Source organism: Ictalurus punctatus, chromosome 21 (assembly GCF_001660625.3).
Source record: "Ictalurus punctatus breed USDA103 chromosome 21, Coco_2.0, whole genome shotgun sequence".
In the NCBI taxonomy this organism is placed as follows: Eukaryota; Metazoa; Chordata; class Actinopteri; order Siluriformes; family Ictaluridae; genus Ictalurus; species Ictalurus punctatus.
The window spans coordinates 1,014,399-1,035,313 of NC_030436.2; the positions used below are offsets into that span (position 1 = coordinate 1,014,399).

The window sequence follows — 20,915 nt, forward strand, 5'->3', positions numbered from 1 at the left end:
TTAATTAGCTGCAACATCTTGAAGGCCATTGGGACAGGTTTCCGTCTCGATCCAGAGAACAGATCTCATGATATTTTTGAAATTGTTGGGTTTTTCCTGCTCTGCATTTTGCCCCTCCTTTGTGATAAACCTACTGTTTATCACAGCTGCTGACCAGTTGTCTGTTTCCAGTATTAGTTGATATTGTGTTCGTAATTAAACGAAAATAAAACCTTCACGATGGCCGTACATACCGTTCCATCTTCATGCAGAGGCAACAGAATATGATGAGTGCTGTATGGCTCCTAAATCCACCGCTACGAACCACATTGTGAACTGGGAATTTGGAGAAGACCCGGGGTTACCACGCCACACATATGAATCCTCGTGTCCGTCGCTTTTTGTACTAGACCTTTTGACCAACAATGACCCGTAGCACGATAGAGTAGTTACTGAAGGTGACGATGATTGAATGAATGAAGGAACGAATGAGTAAATGACCATTTGGCCATCCGGGTGTTTGTCTGCATTAGTCTACCACTCGATACGAATGTTATTCGTGAGGCATTTGACAGAACAGTCTATGACGTACTATCACTGGGCTGCTGTGCTGCTGAGGGAGTTTTCACATCCTTTTTGGATTTTCATGGAGATATTTTCAAATGCACCGTTTGTTCGGATGCGAATATTTTAGAAAACACAGGGGCAAAAACTAATTTAAAAATAATGGTGTTTGTGGTGCTGTGGCCTCAGAGAAGGCAGGAAAAAGCATGCATTGATTATTGACAAAGTGATGATAGAATCAGCTGAAACGCACATGAGAGATACCGGCGCTCTTTTCCTCCCAGCACAACTCTTTTCCCTCTGATACACTCCCATTGTTCCAGTAAATCAAATCTGGATCATTTTGAAACAAAACAGGCCAGAGGTGAACTGTCCGTTATCTGTCCGGTTTCAGTGCAGTCACAGTACAGTTCATGATTGGATCTCTCGCCTCCTTAACCACCATGTTTTTAAATGAGGACACTCTGCAGCAAATACGACTATCTGTGCAAATAATGTTTATGGATTAAGTGCAAAATTACAGCAAGTTCTCGCAGCCTTCATGAAGATTGTGGTACAGTGCGTCATCTTTTCTGCCATCTCTTTGAAAGCCATGCTTCTGTTACTATCTCAAGCGAGCAGCAGGCTCCATATTCCCATCACATTACAATATTGATGGAACATATCATGAAGGCCCTGGTCGGCTTTGAAGTTTTTCTTCGGGGGAAGGGAGAGGCAAATTCCAAATTGAACATCTGAGATGCAAGCTTGTTGGCTGTGTGTTTGCCATTGAATCCATACAGCAATAGATTATTCGTATTTAGTGAAGCAGCTCACAGGAGTGTCAATATCAGAGGATTACAGCAAAACATGAAATTAACATTCAGGCCTCATCTTCTGACATGCCTCAGTACTGCTCTTTAAGCCTCGCTGTCTGGTCTGAGGAAGATCATGCTCTCTGGATGCGGTTGAAGCCAGGTAAAAGTTGCGTCCTATTAAGGTTTAAACAGAGATTCAAGAACAATCTCACCGATACAACCGTAATAAACATGTCTACTTGCCTACCACACCTTGGTTCTTACAGCGGTGACATTATTCTCCAGAGCGACATCTCCAGGACGTAATACTGGCAGAGCATTGTGCCCGGTCCCTCCTGGTGACTTATCTTGATGGCGATAGTCATTTCGAAAGGTTATTAACTACATTGGGGATGGATTTTTTAGCATCTTTCCTAGCTGGCGTTTGGTCAGGGTGAATTACGTAGGATGTGGAGCGCATTAAGTATTTCATAGTTGCCAACAATGTGGGAACAGGATGTGTGCTGTGGAGTTCTCAACATCATCATGGTGATTAAAACAAGTTTTCAAAATAACTCCAACTGGTGGACGGACGTTTTCAGTGCTGATTTTTTTTTTTTGTTCCATCATCAAAGTGATCTCAAATATCTTTCTAGCAAAAGACACATGCTGAGCAGATACTGTTTTACCAACCGCCCTGACTGAAAAAATCCATTTGACTTTATTTTATTTTAAATGGAAGCATTTTATAAAGAATTATTAAACTGTATTACTACCATTAAATCATATTATGAGCTAGATTTTCATCAATAAGCTAAGGGAGCTCGAGTCAGCTTACTCTTCACATAACCTCATCTCTGAGCTCTTCCTACCCCTAAATTTAACCCCGGCTTTTGAACTCAAACGCAGAATGAAGCACCGAGATGTACGATGTATTTATGTAATGTGTTTTGTAGTAGCTTCTGACATTCTGCCGAAGCGCTGACGGATGCGATGTGGCACCTCAGAACACTAAATAACACACGAAATTGTAGCTTTATGCCAAACACTCATGTAGTCAACATAGACATTTAAGAAAGGCTCAGTAATACTATCCTGGGCTTCAAACACAATGCTATATTAGCCACATAACACACTGCAGCAAGAAGTAAGCAGTAGTGTTTCCACAAAGCCAGGCGAAGAAAAGTCATTTTCCTCTCTCGTTACAACACATCCAAATATCTTCATCAAAAGCAACAGCTGAAGGATAATTTACAATATTCACATTATTTGTCACTGTATAAATCAGTCCCCTGTGGTCGTATTTACAGGACCTAGTCGCTGTGAGCTCAGGCCTGCTTGCTGACTGCGGAACTTTTCTCTTACACTTCCACAAGGGGCAAAGATGAAATGCCTTCTGCTTGACCACTGCAGAGCTTCTCTACATCACGAAATGTGCGGCCACTCTTCTCCTAACATGAGAATTTCTTATATGACTGGAACTGCAGTCTACAATCACTGGAGAAAACACACCAGTATATAAACTTAAAGTGGACGACGTTAAAACAAAACAAAAGCGCCATAAACATCTTAGCTACACTGAAAGGTGCATGCAAGAGACAAAGAAGAAGAACACAAAGAATAACGAGGGAAGAGGCAAGCTTACCTTTCCTGGGTCATCTTTGGACCGAGGCACTTTGAGAAAACACTTGTTCAATGAAAGATTGTGCCGTATAGAATTCTGTAGAAGGAGAGAGAGAGAGAAATAAGTCCGGGCTGTGTTACACAATATAGCATCATGATCGTGTAGAACACACGCACAAACACAGGACACACACTCCATATCGATATTCTATATATATATACACACTATATACACACACATGTATTTAAACACGCATTTATGCAAATATATTACAAATACATTTTTGTAAAAATAAATAAATAAATACAAATAAATATATATAAAATTTTGCCAATTGCGATAAATCCATCAGAAACAACAGAATCCTGTGTTATTAAATCTTTCTACTGGGTTTTAAACAACAGATTCTGACATTTAAAAAAATAATAATAATAAACGAACAGTAAATCAGTTAGGATACGTTACATAATAAAATATAAAAAAATATGTACGGTGATTATGTAATTACTATTAAATTACTCAGGAAACAGCACTACCTTACAGGATAGTCAACATTCTCAATCCTGTCACCGTGCCAACAGCTTTCCAAGAAAAAAAAACATTTAAAACGTACAGACAGAACCTTTCATGTGAACTGGGGAAATACCAAACTGTATAAAATTGAGTACAGCACAACAAAGCATCGTCTCTGTACATTTTATTTATATTAATTTTAATTAAATACATTATTGATAAACTGGCACGGGCTTTAGATGTTTGAAAAGAGCTCGGTCAGTGGGCAAATAAACCTGCTGTGTGGAAACAAATGCAAATATAGCTGCAAGCAGCGAAGAAGCACTGCGGTGCCATCGCCACCTGGTGGGTGTAGGAAAACAATGCATTTTGAGTGCTGTAGAGTAACTTGTTTTGTGCTCAGGTGTTCGGTTAAGCCCAGGTCTAAGGCTTTACAACAGCTTCCATGTCCAAACAAATTTCAGAGCGTGCAATTTTCAAAACAATCCACATTCAATTCAAAATGACCTACTTCCTGTTGGGCGGAGCTAATGACTGTCTATGTACCAAGTTTGGTGACTGTAGGTAAAACTGACCCCCCCACTTTAGTCAAAAGGGGGCACTACAAGACTCACAATAGCCACATCCCTGTGATCAGCCCCCAATACCAAACATATAACTCATACAGTTTCATCTAAATCACTCAACGCACTAGAGACACTTCCTGTTTCTCTTTTTTTTTTTTCCATAAATGTATTGCCTCGCCATGGCCAAACTGTTCGAGATGTCAAAAATCCCTTTGCAATTTAGCATCTTCAGTGTTTTGGCATAATGTTGAGCAAGTCCGGTGACAATCACATGAATCCCCTAGGAGGAGTATTAGAAAGTTCACCGCATGCGCTTTTCACAAAATCCAAAATAGCCAACTTCCTGTCGGGCAGAGCTAATGATCGTCAGCGCGAAAGTTGTGCGGGTTGACGAGAACAACGTGTACAGAGTGTCGTACATACACGTACAAGTACGTATGACACATGCACCAAGGTTTTGTACCATGTAAAAGGGGGCGCTACAGAGTCCCCCAACCACTCCCATGTGTGACCCTTTTCCGGGCCTGACGTGAGGGTCGTATTTCGTAAGATTCTGAGCATGTTGAGGGGCTTTTAGGGCCGGAAAATAAAAAAAATAATGATAAAAGAATAATTCTTAGGAAAACAATAGAGCATGCTCTGTACAACACCACAATAAGGAGATTTAATTCAGAAGGCAACTCACCACTCACTGTCCATCAGAGTTATAGCATACTGTAAACACAAAGCTCTCCCAAACACCAAACCTTAAAGACCTGGGGGAATCTTCCAGCTCCTGCTTGATGATGAATGTAGGAGCATTTTGGGAAAAACGTGTGTTTCTTTTTCAGAGGAGGGAGTGAGGGCTTGAGTAAGTTTACATTTTTATTTCCTTTCATGTGCTATAATGTCTTCATGCACAGGGGCATTGTCATGCTGGGGCATGTCTGGGCCTATTAGTTCCAGCAAAGGAACTAATCTTAATGCTACCGCATACAAAGACATTCTATACAATAGGGGGGGTTCACCTTAGTCCAATCAACTAGTTTTGACATTTTGTCCTGTTTTTATAAGCTGAAACCAGTCATTACATTTAGTCATATATTTTGAGCATAAAGATAAATGATTATTTATCATGAGGTTTTCGTCAGAGAAAATGCATCCAGAAAACCAACGGTGGAAACGTTTCATTTTTTCATCCTTGCAGAACTTGTTCACTGAGTGTCATATAATATGATAGCATATATTTATCAAAGCATACACTTACTTTTGCCTCTGTAGCTTTGCTTTCAACTTTTTAAGGCAGGAGCCGATTGGTGGTGTTGTACGAGTAATACACAAACATACAGCACAGTAGGAGGGCTGCTCACTGCTTATTCGGTCCTGTGATGTGGGTGAAGCGCATGCATTTACACCCTCGGTTATCTGTAACCTGTGCTGACGGCTTCTTTAATGAATATCGGGGAAACTTATTGTTACTTAAGCTATTCAGGCAAGGTTATCAGAGTTCACGCACTTAGCCATGAAGAGCCATGAAAGCAATTCTTCCTCAACACACAGGAAATTCTTAATGTCCAGGTCTCACAGCAGGGTTCTAGCAGAACGGGGAAATGTTCCGAATGGAGGGCAGTGTGAAGGCTCAGAGGTGCTGCATTAACTAATTCAGACACAGTGCTCTGCAAGGGGGAGCAGACTAGTCAGTCTCAGACAGACTAGCATCTATCTGTGCTGCACAGTGGGGAGCAGCCTCTCTGCCACTCCTCACAGCAGTGGAGCCGACCTCCACCACACCGCTGTGCCCGCTGCTCACAGTCAGCCTACTGGCAGATAACACTCCCACCTGTGGAGGACTATGGACCAATCTGAGCTCTTCAGTCTTGGTGTCGATCGACCCATGTGAGCCAAAAGGACAGGCCGGGTCACTCGGCCCAGGGAACCACAGCCATCCCACCGCCTACACCAAATCCAGCCTGACGTCCTCACTCTGCAAAACAGGAACTTTCCTAGACCTCCATCATTAGAGATTATTCAAGAGGTTACTAAATCAACACGGATAAGACAGGCATTCTAATAACCTTACCGTAGTGAAGGTAACACTTTTTTTTTTTTAAATACTATAACGCAAAGTTAAAAAAGTCCTTTTTGCTACAAACAAAAAAGTGTGTGGAGCTGGGAACGTCAGTGCAAATGACTTGTGTGAAATGGAACATACTTTTGCATGACAAGCATACAGATAACAGAGAAACTTAAGCAGTAATCGGGAAACCACAACATATATATATATATATATATATATAACACACTGTACTGTAAATTAAAATGCTTTGACAAATCAACACTGACGGTCAGAATTCCACCAGTGGGACAACACACCGATCAGCCATAACATTAAAACCATCTGCCTAATATCGTGTAGGTCTCCTTTGCGCCACCAGAACAGCTCTGACCCGTCGAGGCATGGACTTCAAAAGACCTCTGAAGGTGTGCTGTGGTATCTGGCACCATGTTCCAGATCCTTTAAGTCCTGTAAGATGGGAGGAGGGGCCTCTGTGGATCAGACTTGTTTATCCAGCACATCCCACAGATGCTCAATCGGATCGAGGTCTAGGGAACTTGGAGGCCAAGTCAAGACCTTGAAATCTTTGTCACGTTCCACAAACCATTCCTGAAAAGTTTTTGCAGTGTGGCAGGGTGCACTTATCCTGCTGAAAGAGGCCCCTGCCATTAGGGAATGCCGTTGCCATGAAGGCGTGTATTTGGTCCGCAACAACGTTTAGGTAGGTGGTACGTGTCAAAGTAACATCCACATGAATGCCAGGACCCAAGCTTTCCCAGTAGAACATTGTCCAGCACATCCTCCCCAGGTAAGCGATGGTAAGCGACCCACCTCCTCCCCAGGTAAGCAGTGCACATGCCCTGCGTGCTGCACGGGGTACATTTACTCACCACGTTACTTCTTTTACACACTTCGGAGAGTAAATACAAAAGTTGTGTCCCGAATAACGTACCATACACTTACACTATGCACTATCTACTCTACCGTCTAGTGTGTGGATTTTAGAAAGGTAATATCGTCTCAAATGGAACACGAACGTTTTTTTTAACTAACCGGAAGTATAAGCCGCTTCCTGGTCAGTCGCGCATGACGTCATTCATATGCACGTAATGCGACGCCGCTAGCCAGAATACCCAGAGACACGGACAATGAATTTCTTCAGTTTTCTGTTCGTCACCGTTACCTTTTATTCCCAACATGACCTCAGTAACCATCAGTTGGAGGCATAATCAAGTGACTGAGGAAGAAAGTGTGCGACCTCCAAGTCCTCTAAGGCAGGGAGCGTTTTATATTAAACACTGCGGAGAAGATCAAACTTCATAAAGCGGAGATCGCGTAGCACGGAAGCACGACAGTGAAGCACGAGCACAAACTCATTTTTGTATCCAAAATGCTCCACTGTGTGTAAGGGTCAGGGGAAACTGGTGCAAGTTGCTTAAAAGGTTTAATTTAATTCCAAGTTTATTGTCGTTATATGCTGTATTTGCGCGCTTGCAGTGTAACGTCTGTCGTTTATTATTACGGAAGTGGCGTATTGGTAACGAGGCTGCGGTGCTCCTCACTCGCAGTGCAGCGCTGATACACAGTGGGAGCGCACGTAAGATCTGTAATGTCTCATTAAAACACTGATCAAAAGTTGCACATTTTGCAGTTCATCCGTTCTGTCTGTTAGGTAATGTCAGAGGATATCTGTAGGGTAAACTATCCTATATTTTTTCAAATAAAAAAAGTGCTAAACATGACGTTTAATTAGCAAAATAATGAAAATACAATCCTATTAAAAATAGCAGTCTGCACAGTAGTGTTCAAATTCATCATCTTGATGGTTTTTTAGGAACGTGCTGATTACACTGCTGTTTGCTGCTCTGAGTACTGCTGCATAGCTGGAATTCTACCTGATGCATTCATATCGGAACGATTTGCTTTGGCAGTTAAAGGTAGCCAGGGCAACTAGCTCTGCACTGATAATTCTCTCCGAAACTTTGGGCTTTGTAACCTCATAAAGCAAGGGTGTTACAACACTGCTAAAATGTCTACTTGTATAGACTTGTATCCTAATCGAGAACGTGAATGCCAATAAATGGAGCACTGAATATTCTTAGCTAAACTATATGGGGGGAAAAAAAAAAAAAAAAAAAAAAAAAAAGTGTGTGCACACCTGACCATCACACCCATGTGTGGGCCTTCCCCCCCACACTGTTGGAAGCACACAAGATTAGAGCTGCAACAACTAATCCATAAAACTGAATCGATTATGAAAATCGTTGTCAATGTCTCATGACTCTCCCGTCTAGTGTATGAAGGGCAGTACCGTCTTGTATGAAACACTAGCTGTTTTAAATAAATAAATAAATAAATAAATAAAGTTTTTAAAAAAATTTATGCTAACCGCAAGTATAATCCGCTTCTTAGTCGATGACATAAATACACACATTGTGTATGTATATTATACAAAATAAAAACATACACACATATACATATACATATATATATATATATATATATATATATATATATATATATATATATATATATATATATATATATATACACACACACATACACACACACACGCTCAGCTTAGGGAATTTAGCAAATTGCCATGTTCTGTTTATGATGGGTGGGGAAATTCTAAGCTTAGTGTTTTCACATTGGTGGTGAAAGAGGGGGAAAAAAAAAAAGAGATCTATTAGCCATTAGTGACATGTCATCTGCTGACCTAGAAAACACCAACCAAGGTCTCTCCTACACCAACCCGAACACTCGCGGCCTGGGAGTAACCGTGTTTAGATGCAGTGTTACAGGCTGGAGCTGGAGGATAATCCACTTACAGGGCGCAGAGAATTCATCACCCTTAGCCTTAGATAAGGAGTTTTGACTGACTGTGAGAGAAGCTGGAAATGATAAGGAGCCCAAATGTAGAAGCTCCCTGTAGGTGTAGTAGGAGTGATGTGCTGCTTGCTACCTGCGCTCAAATGTTCTTGCCCTCTCATCTGAACAAGTGGAAATACAGGCTAAACTCATTTCCATGGTAATCACTCACAACTCCTCTGCCTACACCAAAGCTGAGCAAAACCGAGCTACACCTAGCACAAGACCAACAAAAGACACACGCGAGATAGGTCAATGTGTGTGCTGCAATACTCACTGGCATTGGCTAGAACGCCAATAACTTAAGAATGGGCAAAAAAACAAGATGACACTTTGGAGAACAGACTAATCTGGTGTTTAAATTAAGCTCATCTTTCATGCAACCACATTAATGCGTGTGTAGTTTAGGCTTCTGATCATCGACAGGGCGACGGCTGCAACAAGTCAGAAAATACACTGTTGAAATACATGCAATGAGTGATATTCGGACTTAGGGCTGTGACGGTGGCCATGACAACCACACCACCGTGGTGGTAGTTTGAAACCGCGGTGGTGGAGTAGCGTCACGTCACATTAATGTTTCGGCTCGAGTGGGCACTATGACGAGTACAAACTACAACATTCTGTATACAAATGTAATAATAATAATAATAATAATAATAATAATAATAATAATAATAATAACAACAACTACAACAACAACAGTTGCCATATTAATCTGTATTTATAGCTTTATACCATATACTTATTTACATATGTTAATACACAAATTACGTAATCACAGTCAAACGCCTTGTACAGCACTGTCTGTTAGTCCGGTGCGGTTTGTTTGCGCGTGGAAAATCCAGTCAGGCGAAATCCGCAGTTGCACTTCAGGTTCTGCCGCTGCGATGGATCTTATTGGGAAACCAAACTGATCTGGGAACATTTTGGATTCGTGCCTAACGAGGGAGTTGAAGCAGAAAATTTGGATGAAGCTGTATGTTGGCTTTGTCACTACTGCAGAAAAACAAGTGCCGTCACGTTTTAACAATGTCGGCACCGACTTGGTACCGAAGTATCGGTTCTCGTGACATCCCTACTCTCTTCAATAAAGCTCTTATCCGCACTAGCATCCTAAATCCCTCACTACATCACAGTTAGCAACCATGTCTTTTTCAATACACGTAAAAGCTTTAAAAAAAAATAAAATAAATAATAATCATGAGTGGGGTACTACTGGTGTATTTTATGCGGTAGAATAAAACGTGAAGGTATTATGAGCTTGTGTTCACCACAGACCTTATTTCAGGCTTTTAACCAAAATCCCACGAATAAAAACCCACTGACTTCGGGACGATGGAAGCAGACGGGCTAAAATGCTAACTCGTTTCCAAGTTTCTGGTACAAAATGACATCATCCCTGCACCACTGCATGGTGACCGGCCGTGAGTTGCACACAGAAATACGTCACCAGCTAGGCTTTATCGTCATCATCATGGGAAAACTAGCTCTTATCATGGGGAGAATTTCTACCAGTATATCGCAAGCGATAAGATAGCGCCCATCCCTAACACACACACACACACACACACATCAGGGCTCTACAGTGCGACCATTTCACTCACATTTGCTACTGAAAAGATCTTTGTGCGACGGTGAATAAATATTCAGTCTCACCGGTGTGAGTGACCTGTTCGGAGTTGTATAATACAATCGGAATAAAAACTACAGGAAGTCCAAAATGCGCAACAGTTACTTTCGCCATCTCAGTCAACCGAACAAGTGGAAATACTGCAGAGAAGCCATTATGATGACGAGAGTAACTCTGCACATCATCTGCTTCTCTCAACTTCCCGATCTCACAAACAGCCATCGTTTACTGATCACGCAGAATGACCTGAACTTTCACCTGCTTGTGTAGAGACAGCGGTAAATCAATAATAATGCTAACGCTACAAGGTGGGTTTAATTCAAACTTCTGTATTAAATAATTCCTCACCAATCATAATCAAGAGTAGCAACTGTTCAGTCTGTAAACAGACAGTACACCGCCACTCTCCTTCACCAACTCTAATACACAGTGCATTCACTTCATTTAATCTCACGGTTGCCAGATATCACTAGAAAAGTCAACTCCAGTTTTCATGTTTTGATTTAAACCCCCAAAAACACAATATTATCAGCAGACATGGCAACACTGTACTGGAGGAACCGATCTAAAACTGATAAACAAAAAAAACTAATAAAATGTAAAGACAGAAAATGTGCTTATATTATTATATTATATTAATCATTTAATTTAAAAATAGATATTACAATAAATTCATAAAATATCAATAAAATGAGAAATTAAATGGTGTTTAATTACTTTAATATCAATTTGACATTAAGCTTAGTTCGATAGTTCCTTAGAAAGCTATGAGCCTTTTTGCTAATATGGATCATTTTTGTGTCAGTCTACTTTTAAATTAGGACTCTTTATTGTTTAAGATATTTAAAAATAAATATTTTATGCTCGCCCCAATCACATCCTATATGAGATTATTCAAATATATACACAATATACACAGAGCGGTTGGAGAACTGACTCCAGCCCAGAACCATGACAGTGGAAAATGTCTAATAGTGCAGCTTTAAATATATTTAAGTGGAGCAGACTCCAAACACTGAACATTGAGGTTTATTGTATTTGTTTACAAGGTGAACAGGTTAACGGTTGTTGTGTTGTGCTTACAGTCTGTACAATGAACTGAAAATATTACATGTAGTTTATCAGAAGTTAAATTAATGTGTCACGGTTCACACTATGCTCCTAAATTCTGTCGTAATTGACCAGCTCAAGTTCTCTCATGCTACTTGTGTTATATTGTGGCGCATTAACGTTACCATCTCTTTGCACTTCTACTGCACAAGCCAAATAAACATTAAAAAAAAAAAAGCAGTCATATGCGTAGTGCCAGATGAACCTAAACCACCTGACCACACTACTCAACATTACTATTAGAGACCTCAACAAACTAAATAAAACGTGCACGTACATACATGTCACAGCCAGCTCCACAAGTCTGAGCTTCCAGGACAAAGGGATCTGGTGTCCAGGCTTTCAGTGGTCATTAATAAGTTGTCATTTGGTACGTTACTACATTCACGTGAAAAAGTAAGTACCCACCATGAACGGTGTAGATTTTTCGACATACATGGGGAAACATATCTGGGTTCATCTTAAGAAGTGACTTAAAATAAACATTCCTGTAATCCTTTATATAACTGAAATAAACAGAAATGCAATTATGTGCTTACTCTTCCCTTATGTAGGAAAAGTCAGCACACCCCTACATACACCCACCATTTCATTAGGAACACCTGTACACCTGCACGTTTATGCAGTTGTCCAATCGGCCAATCAAGTGGCCGCGGCACGATGCATAAAAACATGCAGAAATAGGTCAAGAACTTCAGCTCATGTTCACATCACACATCAAAATGGGGAAAAAATGGTCTCTGTGACTTCGTGACAAGGTTGTTGGTGACAGAAACTGCTGATTCCCTATGATTTCCACACACTACAGTTACTAGAGTTTAAACAGAATGGTGCAAAAAACTAGAGACATTGAGTGAGTGAGTGACAGGTCTGTGGGTGGAATCAGAGGAAAATGGCCAGCTCTGTTCAAGCTGCCAGGAAGGATATAGTAACTTATATAATCACTCTACGAGCAGAAAAGCATCTCAGCATGTTGGTACCTCTTGGTACTCACCTGGTATTTTTGTACTGATAGATCAGTAGTTTGACAACCACCATGCCACACTTAAAGTCACGGAGATCACCATTTTCCCCCATTCTGATTAACTGAAGCTGTTGACCTGTATCGACATGATTTTATGCTTTGTGCTGCTGCCACATGATTGGCTGACTGGATAACAGCAGAAATGAGCAGGTGTTCCTATTAAAGTGAACGGTGAGTGTATATCACCACCTCAAATACTCCAAATTGAAATCAGGTGCACAAGATTAGGTGTTAATGCTTGGCGCACTGTTAAAAATGTCATGGAGGAACCTGTCTTATTTAAAGCCTCATGAAACACTAAACTACATTTGCTGGGATTTTAACTGAGGTGTTCGTATCGCACATCATAAAAGACAGCCTGTTCATTTTAATTGTAGGAGAAAACGGGTTAATTTTGAGCTTTTTTCCGCTATTTTTGTCTTCCTGGTTTAAAATCTCAGTCACAGGCGGTGACGTGGCAATGTACTATAGTACTTCGATGACGTGTCGGTGTCTCATAATTATTCATGAGCCTGCGTGTTCTTTTCCTATGAGAAGATGCGGTCTCTTAATTACTCATGACAGGACGTGGTGCTTTCCTACAGATGTAGTAGATAAGATGGGTCGCAGGTGTTTGTTTCAGTGGTGTAAGAGTTCGAGCGTGTTTATTCTGGAGAGCGATGAGAATTGGAGAAAGGTGGACTTCGGACTTGCTCGTGAAAGCAGTTTGCGTCTACACGATGACGCGGTACTCAGTCCCGAGGACTTTTCCATCCCTTCAAATGAGGTACGTGTCTGATTTTATCCATGACAGTTTCACTTGCCTTTTGAGCTGATTAAACTGATTAAAGCTCCGCGGGCACCGACGGGCTGTCGAGTGCAAAACTATGCAACGAGAGTCCGTGTTGAAGGGACGAGCCTTCCCCCTTTTATTTGTGAAAAGCTCGAGCCTATTAGCTAGCTGCCATTCCGACACTCCTCACATCCGCACTGCCTCCAGTATTGTCTTATGTTTTCCTCCATAGTCATGCCAAAGGCTAATGGTCCAAACAGATAGATAGCGGTGCCGGTCCTCTGCCCTATTATGTCAGCATTTAGCCCTGGGGATTCAAGAGGAGAGAAGTCTTCTGCTTCATCAGAGCCCTGCGTACTGCTGCCACTACAAACTTCTACGTCACTATCCATCTTTATTGTGAGTGTTCTGAAGCCACGCCCCCCTCTTCCTCCCCTGCCTTGGCCCTGCCACGCCTTTCTTCCCACAGCCATCCACGCCCATTTACGTTCCACTTTTCAAAAACATTGAGCGGTAGACTTGAGCTGAAAGAGGGAGGTTTCATGAGCCTTTAAGCCTCAGATATCGGATCTGCTTTGTTCTTTGTTACTGGAGTGTGGTGATATCAGGCCTAGATCAAAAGAGCTCTTAGACCCTCAGAAAGTAGGTTATAGATGCCTATGAGGGGAAAGGGTTTAAAAAGATTTAGCAAATCAATCATTCCACTGTCCGAAAAATCATCGGCAAGTGGGGAAGTTTTAAAACACCGCCAACTTACCCAAGAGCAGACTGTAAGATGCTAAACAAAGTCTCTAAGAACCCCAGAATTTCATAACAGCAAGTAGCCGTTGGCACTGATGATGTCAAAGTGTGTGCCTCTGCCATTAGAAAGAAACTGCACAAATTTAACCTACATGGGAGGTGCACCAGGAGGAAGCCTTTGTGGTGTAAAAAGAACATCAGGTCAAGACTAAAGCTTGCTAAAGAATATCTTATCAAGGACCAGGCCTTCTGTGAAGAAGGTGCTATGGACAGAGGAGTCAACAATAGAGATGTTTGGTCACAGTACCAGAAGCTATGTTTGGTAAAAACCAAGAGACAACATTTGATCAGAAAAACCTCATACCTACTGTAAAGCACGGTCTTGGAAATGTTATGGTTTGGGGCTGCTTTACTGCCTCAGGGTGTGGCCAACTTGCAATAACACAAATCATCTACGAATTCTCTTTCATACCAGAGAGTGCTTGAGGAGAATGCCAGGCCATGTGTCAAAAAAGGTGAAGCTGAAGAAGTGGGTCTTCCATCAAGATAATGATTCCAAACATAGAAGTAAATCCACCAAGGAATGGGTCAAAAGGAAGACATAAATGTGAATCCTATTGAAATGCTGTGAGGGTTTTGAAACCGGCTGTAAATGCAAGAAACCCCTCCTCTCGTCTCTTTTTCAGAGACTGGTAAACAGTTATAGGAAACGGCTTCATAAAGTTGTTTCTGCCAAAGGGGGAAATACCAGTTACTAAGACCAGGGGTGTAATTATTTTTTCAACACACACGTCACTTCCGTTATAATAAAGAACAGAAGTTACACTGGTGCAGCATATAATGACAATAAACTTCAATTAAATTCAATCTTTGAAGCAACTCGCGACAGCATCACTGTCGTGCTTCCGTGCTACACAAACTCTGCTTTATAAAGTGTGATCTTCTCCGAGAAGATTCTTCTTGAGAAGAATCTGCTGCATCCAGCAGGATGATGAAGATGAGACGTGGGTGGAGCTTCCAGCAGGACAACGATCCAAACATACAGTAAAGGAAACTCAATTGGTTTCAGAGAAAAAATCAAGGTGTTAGAATGGCCCTGTCAATCACCTGACTCGAATCCAACTGAACAAGATTTAAAGACAATATGTTTAGAAGAATGGACCAAAATCACACCTGAATACTGCGAACATTAATCTCTTCATACAGGAAGCGTCTTGAAGCGTCATTACAAACAAAGACTTCTCCACTAAGTATTAAATACATTTCAGTTAACGTGTTCAATACTTTTTTCCCGTGTCATTCCACTTTATTACACATAACTTCATTTATAGACTTTAATGTTGTGAATTCTTTACATTGCCGGATTTCTTGAGTTAATACAAAAGTCTGGTGAAAATTTCATGTGAGTAACCTCACTGGAAATATATTTACTGAAAAAGATTGTTACACGTTCGATACTTATTTCCCCCTCTTTATATACTTGCTGTTTTTGTTTCATCCTCCATCTCTGCCGGCCACATTTATAAAAATCAATGAGGTTTGGAATTACTGGCCGACGTGAGCAGCTTCAATGATAATTTGAATGAATCTCATGGTGTTGTAAATGTTGGTCCCGAAGCCCTGACTTTCATCCCAAATAATGCAGATCAGAATCGGTGAACTCTCTCTAGAATGGACTAGTTTTCAGTAAAGAAAACTCATATTGTTTACTTCTCAACAGGGTTGTTAAGGTGTCACGGTAAGTCATGACGTACGGTCAGATGGTGACCAAACCGCTGATTTTTTAAAATTAAAAATACAGATTAAAATGCATTTCCATTTTTTCCTCCTTGCCTCCATTTCCTTTGTCATAATGATAGTAATAATAATAGTGACAATGTTAGTGTTTAATGTTGTTTTCAAAAATATCACTCCAGGAAGCACTCTTCAACCATCTACCACCAAAACTAAAATAACACCAAGTAAAGGCCGAACTTAAAGTGGAGGACAATTTAAAAAGATTTTGAGAGAGAACTGATGCTTCTTAGTACAGCTAAAGCCTACGTTCCTGTTATGTGACCAACTAATGATCGGGCACAACTTGCTTGGCCATGCCCCCAACGACAAGTGCTTATAATAAAGATGAGCCGTGTTCGTGTGTGATTGATACAGGAGACAGTTACCCTGTGTGAATTGGTCAGAATGACTACACGTCCTCCGACATGTGAGCTGCTGGTTTTTAGGACGTACGCTTGTGCGCTGTACTGGACTAATAAAATGCTACAATAAAGCCTCTGAATTTATGCACCATGTCATAAAGAATCGATTTATGTCAGGAGTGTATAATACACGCTAAAATTATGGACCAAAAAGAAAAAAACGAATGCACCGATGATCTATTTTTGATACTTGCTTTCACAATTATTGACAGTCCTTTGTTTTCCGGTACATTTTTGAAAATAACTCACAGACACGAGTGTGAAGTGAAGCTAAATGCAAAAATGCTGTGTTATGACAAAGCTATTAACACTTACGCACACACAAACGTGCTCCAAAAGACCTTTGCTCTTGGCACATATCACAGCTACCAATCAGAGAAATGCAGAATGTCACCAGCCAACACGGTACACACTACAAACGAGTGGCTGATGGAGCACGACGAGAAGAGCCTCCTCAGTGATGTGTGCACAAGCAGCACTCGCGCCATGCAGCTGGCAGAGCTTCCATTAATCTTACAGGTGCTTAAAGGCCCATCCAGTCAATAACTACTATTACAGCCAATGGAGCCAATGAGGGGTGCAGAGGTGACAATTCAGCTGCCATACACACAATACAGCCAAATCTCTCGAGCTCGCTGTGGGCCTGCACCATACCTGCCCACTCCATTCTACTAGTGCAATTCTGAAAGCAGTTAAACTAAACACATCTGTCTGAAATGGCACAATTAGCCTCTCCGAAACTGTTTTGTGCCTACCGCCTTAATGATAGTACTTCAAATGCTCAGTGCATGACTGAATGCTTTAAATCACAGTAAAGATTTAAGAACAGAAAGGACCTCACCATGACTATTGGCTGACCGATGCCGAGCTTTTTTCTCTCTTTCTTCTTTTTAAAAAAGCTGATGCTGATATGAAAAAAGAACTATAGACCATTTTAACTATTTGCTACAAAAAAAAAAAATTAGTCCGGTCATCACGCGATTTATCCACTGCACAAAATCGGACTACGGTCAAAATCAAGCATAACATTGTTCCAGGTTTCTCATTTTCATAGGCAGACGCTCCGCTGATGTACCAATCAGCACGATCTATATGAAGGCTCCGAAACAATCACTCAGCAATGGCTAATGCTGATCCTATACCGTCTGGTTCATGCTTCAGATGACCACTAATTCTCTCTCCAATTCATCTGCATCAGAGTCAATGAAGGGTGCCGCCCACCCACAATGCCATTAACACAATGCTCTCCTTTTCAAGAGCAGACAAATGCGATAAATAAATAAAAATTTCAAAACACCGGATGGTGGGATTTGTATTCTGCTTGCCACTGACTTAAAAGGCAGTCAAAGCATCCTATACAGTCCATTAGCAAAGTTAATGCACAAGTGTCAAGCACAATGACCCATAAATAATACTCTGCAGCAGCGCTGAGAGGCCAGACACCCTTCTGCTTCCCTCTCGCTCCTCTACAAGGCCACATTAATTGTCTAATTCAGAGGCAATTAGTTGGCGGTGAAAGGCTATGGCCTTGTTCAAGCTGACCCTGATAAGGACGACGCAGGTCCTCTCTCTCAGTCCTGACCCGACACAGTCACACACTCAACACCACAGTCTACTGCTATTACATAGTCTTACACAGTCAGCTATACTGTACTGCAGATTATTACCCAGTCTTCTTTTGTAAAGAACTGTAGTGGGGTCCCAAATGACATAGCACGCACGATACTCTCTGCTTTGTAGTGTATGGATTTTAGAAGGGTAGTATCGTCTCAAAGGGCACACTTTCTGTATTGTACTAACAGGAAGTACACGCTGTTTCCCAGTTGAGGGCAAATTACGTCACACACACCGAATGCGATGGTGCCAGCATTAGCGAAACACACAAACAGATCAAAATGAATTGGTACATTTTACTGTTTATGGTCATTTTCACTTTATGCCCAACAAGATCTCAGTCACGGAGGCGCAATCGTCTCCGCAGGTGAATTTTGCTCGCACAATTTAAAATCAACACAGTAAGTGGTGGTTGAGGATAAGGCTGCTGGCAATGTAAACATTTCTTTTTTTTCGTTCAGCATCTGAGCCTGATGTGGCCCCTCCCCATCCGCTATGTAAGGAAAGCTGCGACCGTTGAGTACAAGTGGCCATCATTCCATGAGTGCATCATCCTGGAACTTAATGTGCACTTTGTTTTTCGGGGGGATTTTCATTGTGAACACACTAAATCACACTATTTGTACTACACAATGGCGTAGAGTAGTGCATGAGTGTGCGATCTGGGACGCACTGTGTGCTCTACCCAAAGTGCAGCAAATGTGACCACAGCACTGATTTCTGACACACTGTCAGTGGGCACTCGGTAACCAGACGATGGCACTGTCTCTTTGTCCATAGACGGGTGACCCCTGTAAGGACACTGGGACTCAATCTTGGGTTTCACTCCTGGAATGCGCTTTTACACTGAAAGAGCTAACCAGAGACAACCCCAGAAATGTGCAGCATGCCATAGCCAGGAGACTGCAGAAAGGAGAGGCTTTGGTTAAGCAAAGAAAAACAGCAAAATGGTGCATTTGACTCATGTTCAGCTGCTAAAGCCAAAAAAAAATAACGCCAGCTCATTAGACTTTAAAATCCTCACATTCCCTGGCAGTAATGCAGACAAACCTTAGTCACTTAAAAGCCAGTCAGTCAAATCTGGTGTGGGAACTCTGCATGGAGCACCAGGCCGTTCAAGTCCAAAACCATGTCAGAGACGCATTATTTTAAAGCTAATAGTAAAAATAATACATATATACACACATTATACATTAGATAGATATACATATATATAAATATGTGTGTGTGTGTGTGTGTGTGTGTGTGTGTGTGTATATATATATATTTATATTACACACACACTATTACACATAACTTTATTCATGGACTTTAATACTGATATCTGGTGAAAATTTCATGTGAACAGCCTCATTGGAAATATATTTACTGAAAAAAATATTGCTGCATTCAATACTTATTTCCCCCGCTCTCTCACTCTCAATCATTATATTATATTATATTATATTATATTATATATATATATATATACACACACACATATTATACATATATACACACATATATATACACACATACATACATGCACACACACATATTATACATATATACACACATACATACACATATATACATACACATATATATATATATATATATATATATATATATATATACACACACACACACATACATACATACATACATATATATATATATATATATATATATATACACACACACACACACACACACACACATTGGCGCTGCAACAGCTAATCAATAATAATTGATGATGAAATCGTTGTGAATGAACCTCGTTATGGATTAGTCCGTCTGCGCACGGCCCGGGGCGTGTTTACTCGTACGTTACTTCTGTTCCGAAAACACGCCTCGGAGAGTAAATACTAAACCTGTGTCCCAAATGAAGTACTGCACACTTACACTATGCACTGTGTACTCTACCGTCTAGTGTGTGGAGTTTAGAAAGGTGACATCATCTCAAATAGAACACTAGCGGCTTTTTATATCCGGAAGTATAAGCCGCTTCCTGGGTGACGGCGCATGACGTCATACGCGCGCGAGCGTTAGCAGACACCAGAGTCACGTACAATGACTTTCTTCAGTTTACTTTCCGTCAGCGTTACCCTTTATTCCCAACGTGACGTCCGTCCTCATCAGACGCAGGAGAAATCGTCACGTGACTGAGGAAGAAAGTCTCTAAGGCAGGAGAGCATTTTATATTAAACACCGCGGAGATCAGACAGTGCTGCACGAGCACAAACACCTTTCTATCCAAAATGCTCCACTGTGTGTACGGGGCAGGGGGAACTGCTGAAGCTGCTTAAAAGCTTTAGTTTCATTGAAGTTTATTGTCATTATATGCTGTATTTGCGCGCTTGCAGTGTAAAGTCTGTTCTTTATTATAACGGAAGTGACGTGTTGGTAACGAGGCCGCGGTGCTCCTCACGCGCAGTGTAGACGCGCTGACGCAGAGTGTAGCGCGAGTAAGATCTGTAATGTCTCATTAAAACATTATGATCAAAAGTAAACACGAGATAAATAACGTCTAAAGACGGCGAGGAACAGAAACCACACGGTGCAGTGAAAGTGAGATTTTATTATTCATTTAGGACTGGAGTTTACCGCCGATGCCGCTGTATTTTTTAAATGGTAGTATCGTCAATACAGTAGCGCCATAAGGATTGTGGTATGTGCGGCAGTTAACGCTATTTTCGCTAAATCCACACATCTCGCTGCTTCTGCGGAATACACGAGAAGGTTAGGGACGCTTCATTTAACCTAAATTCCTTCCCTTAATCTTTAAAGATCTCCTGTTTGCTACCAAACCTTATCCATCATTATGCTAACCGCTGTGAGTAAATAATAAAATTAGCCGTGTTTGCTAGTAAGTGAGCTGATGCTATGCTAACCGCTGTGTGTAAATAATAAAAT

General features: G+C 41.1%; 1 protein-coding gene across 1 annotated transcript in view; it reads right to left on the bottom strand.

The window, feature by feature from the left end:
- foxj3 (forkhead box J3) overlaps positions 1-20,915 on the bottom strand; it is a 102,484-nt gene that overhangs the window by 29,531 nt on the left and 52,038 nt on the right. The window contains exon 3 of the mRNA XM_017450846.3: positions 2,965-3,039. Coding sequence (XP_017306335.1) covers positions 2,965-3,039 — 75 coding nt within the window. The remainder of the gene's footprint in view (positions 1-2,964; positions 3,040-20,915) is intronic.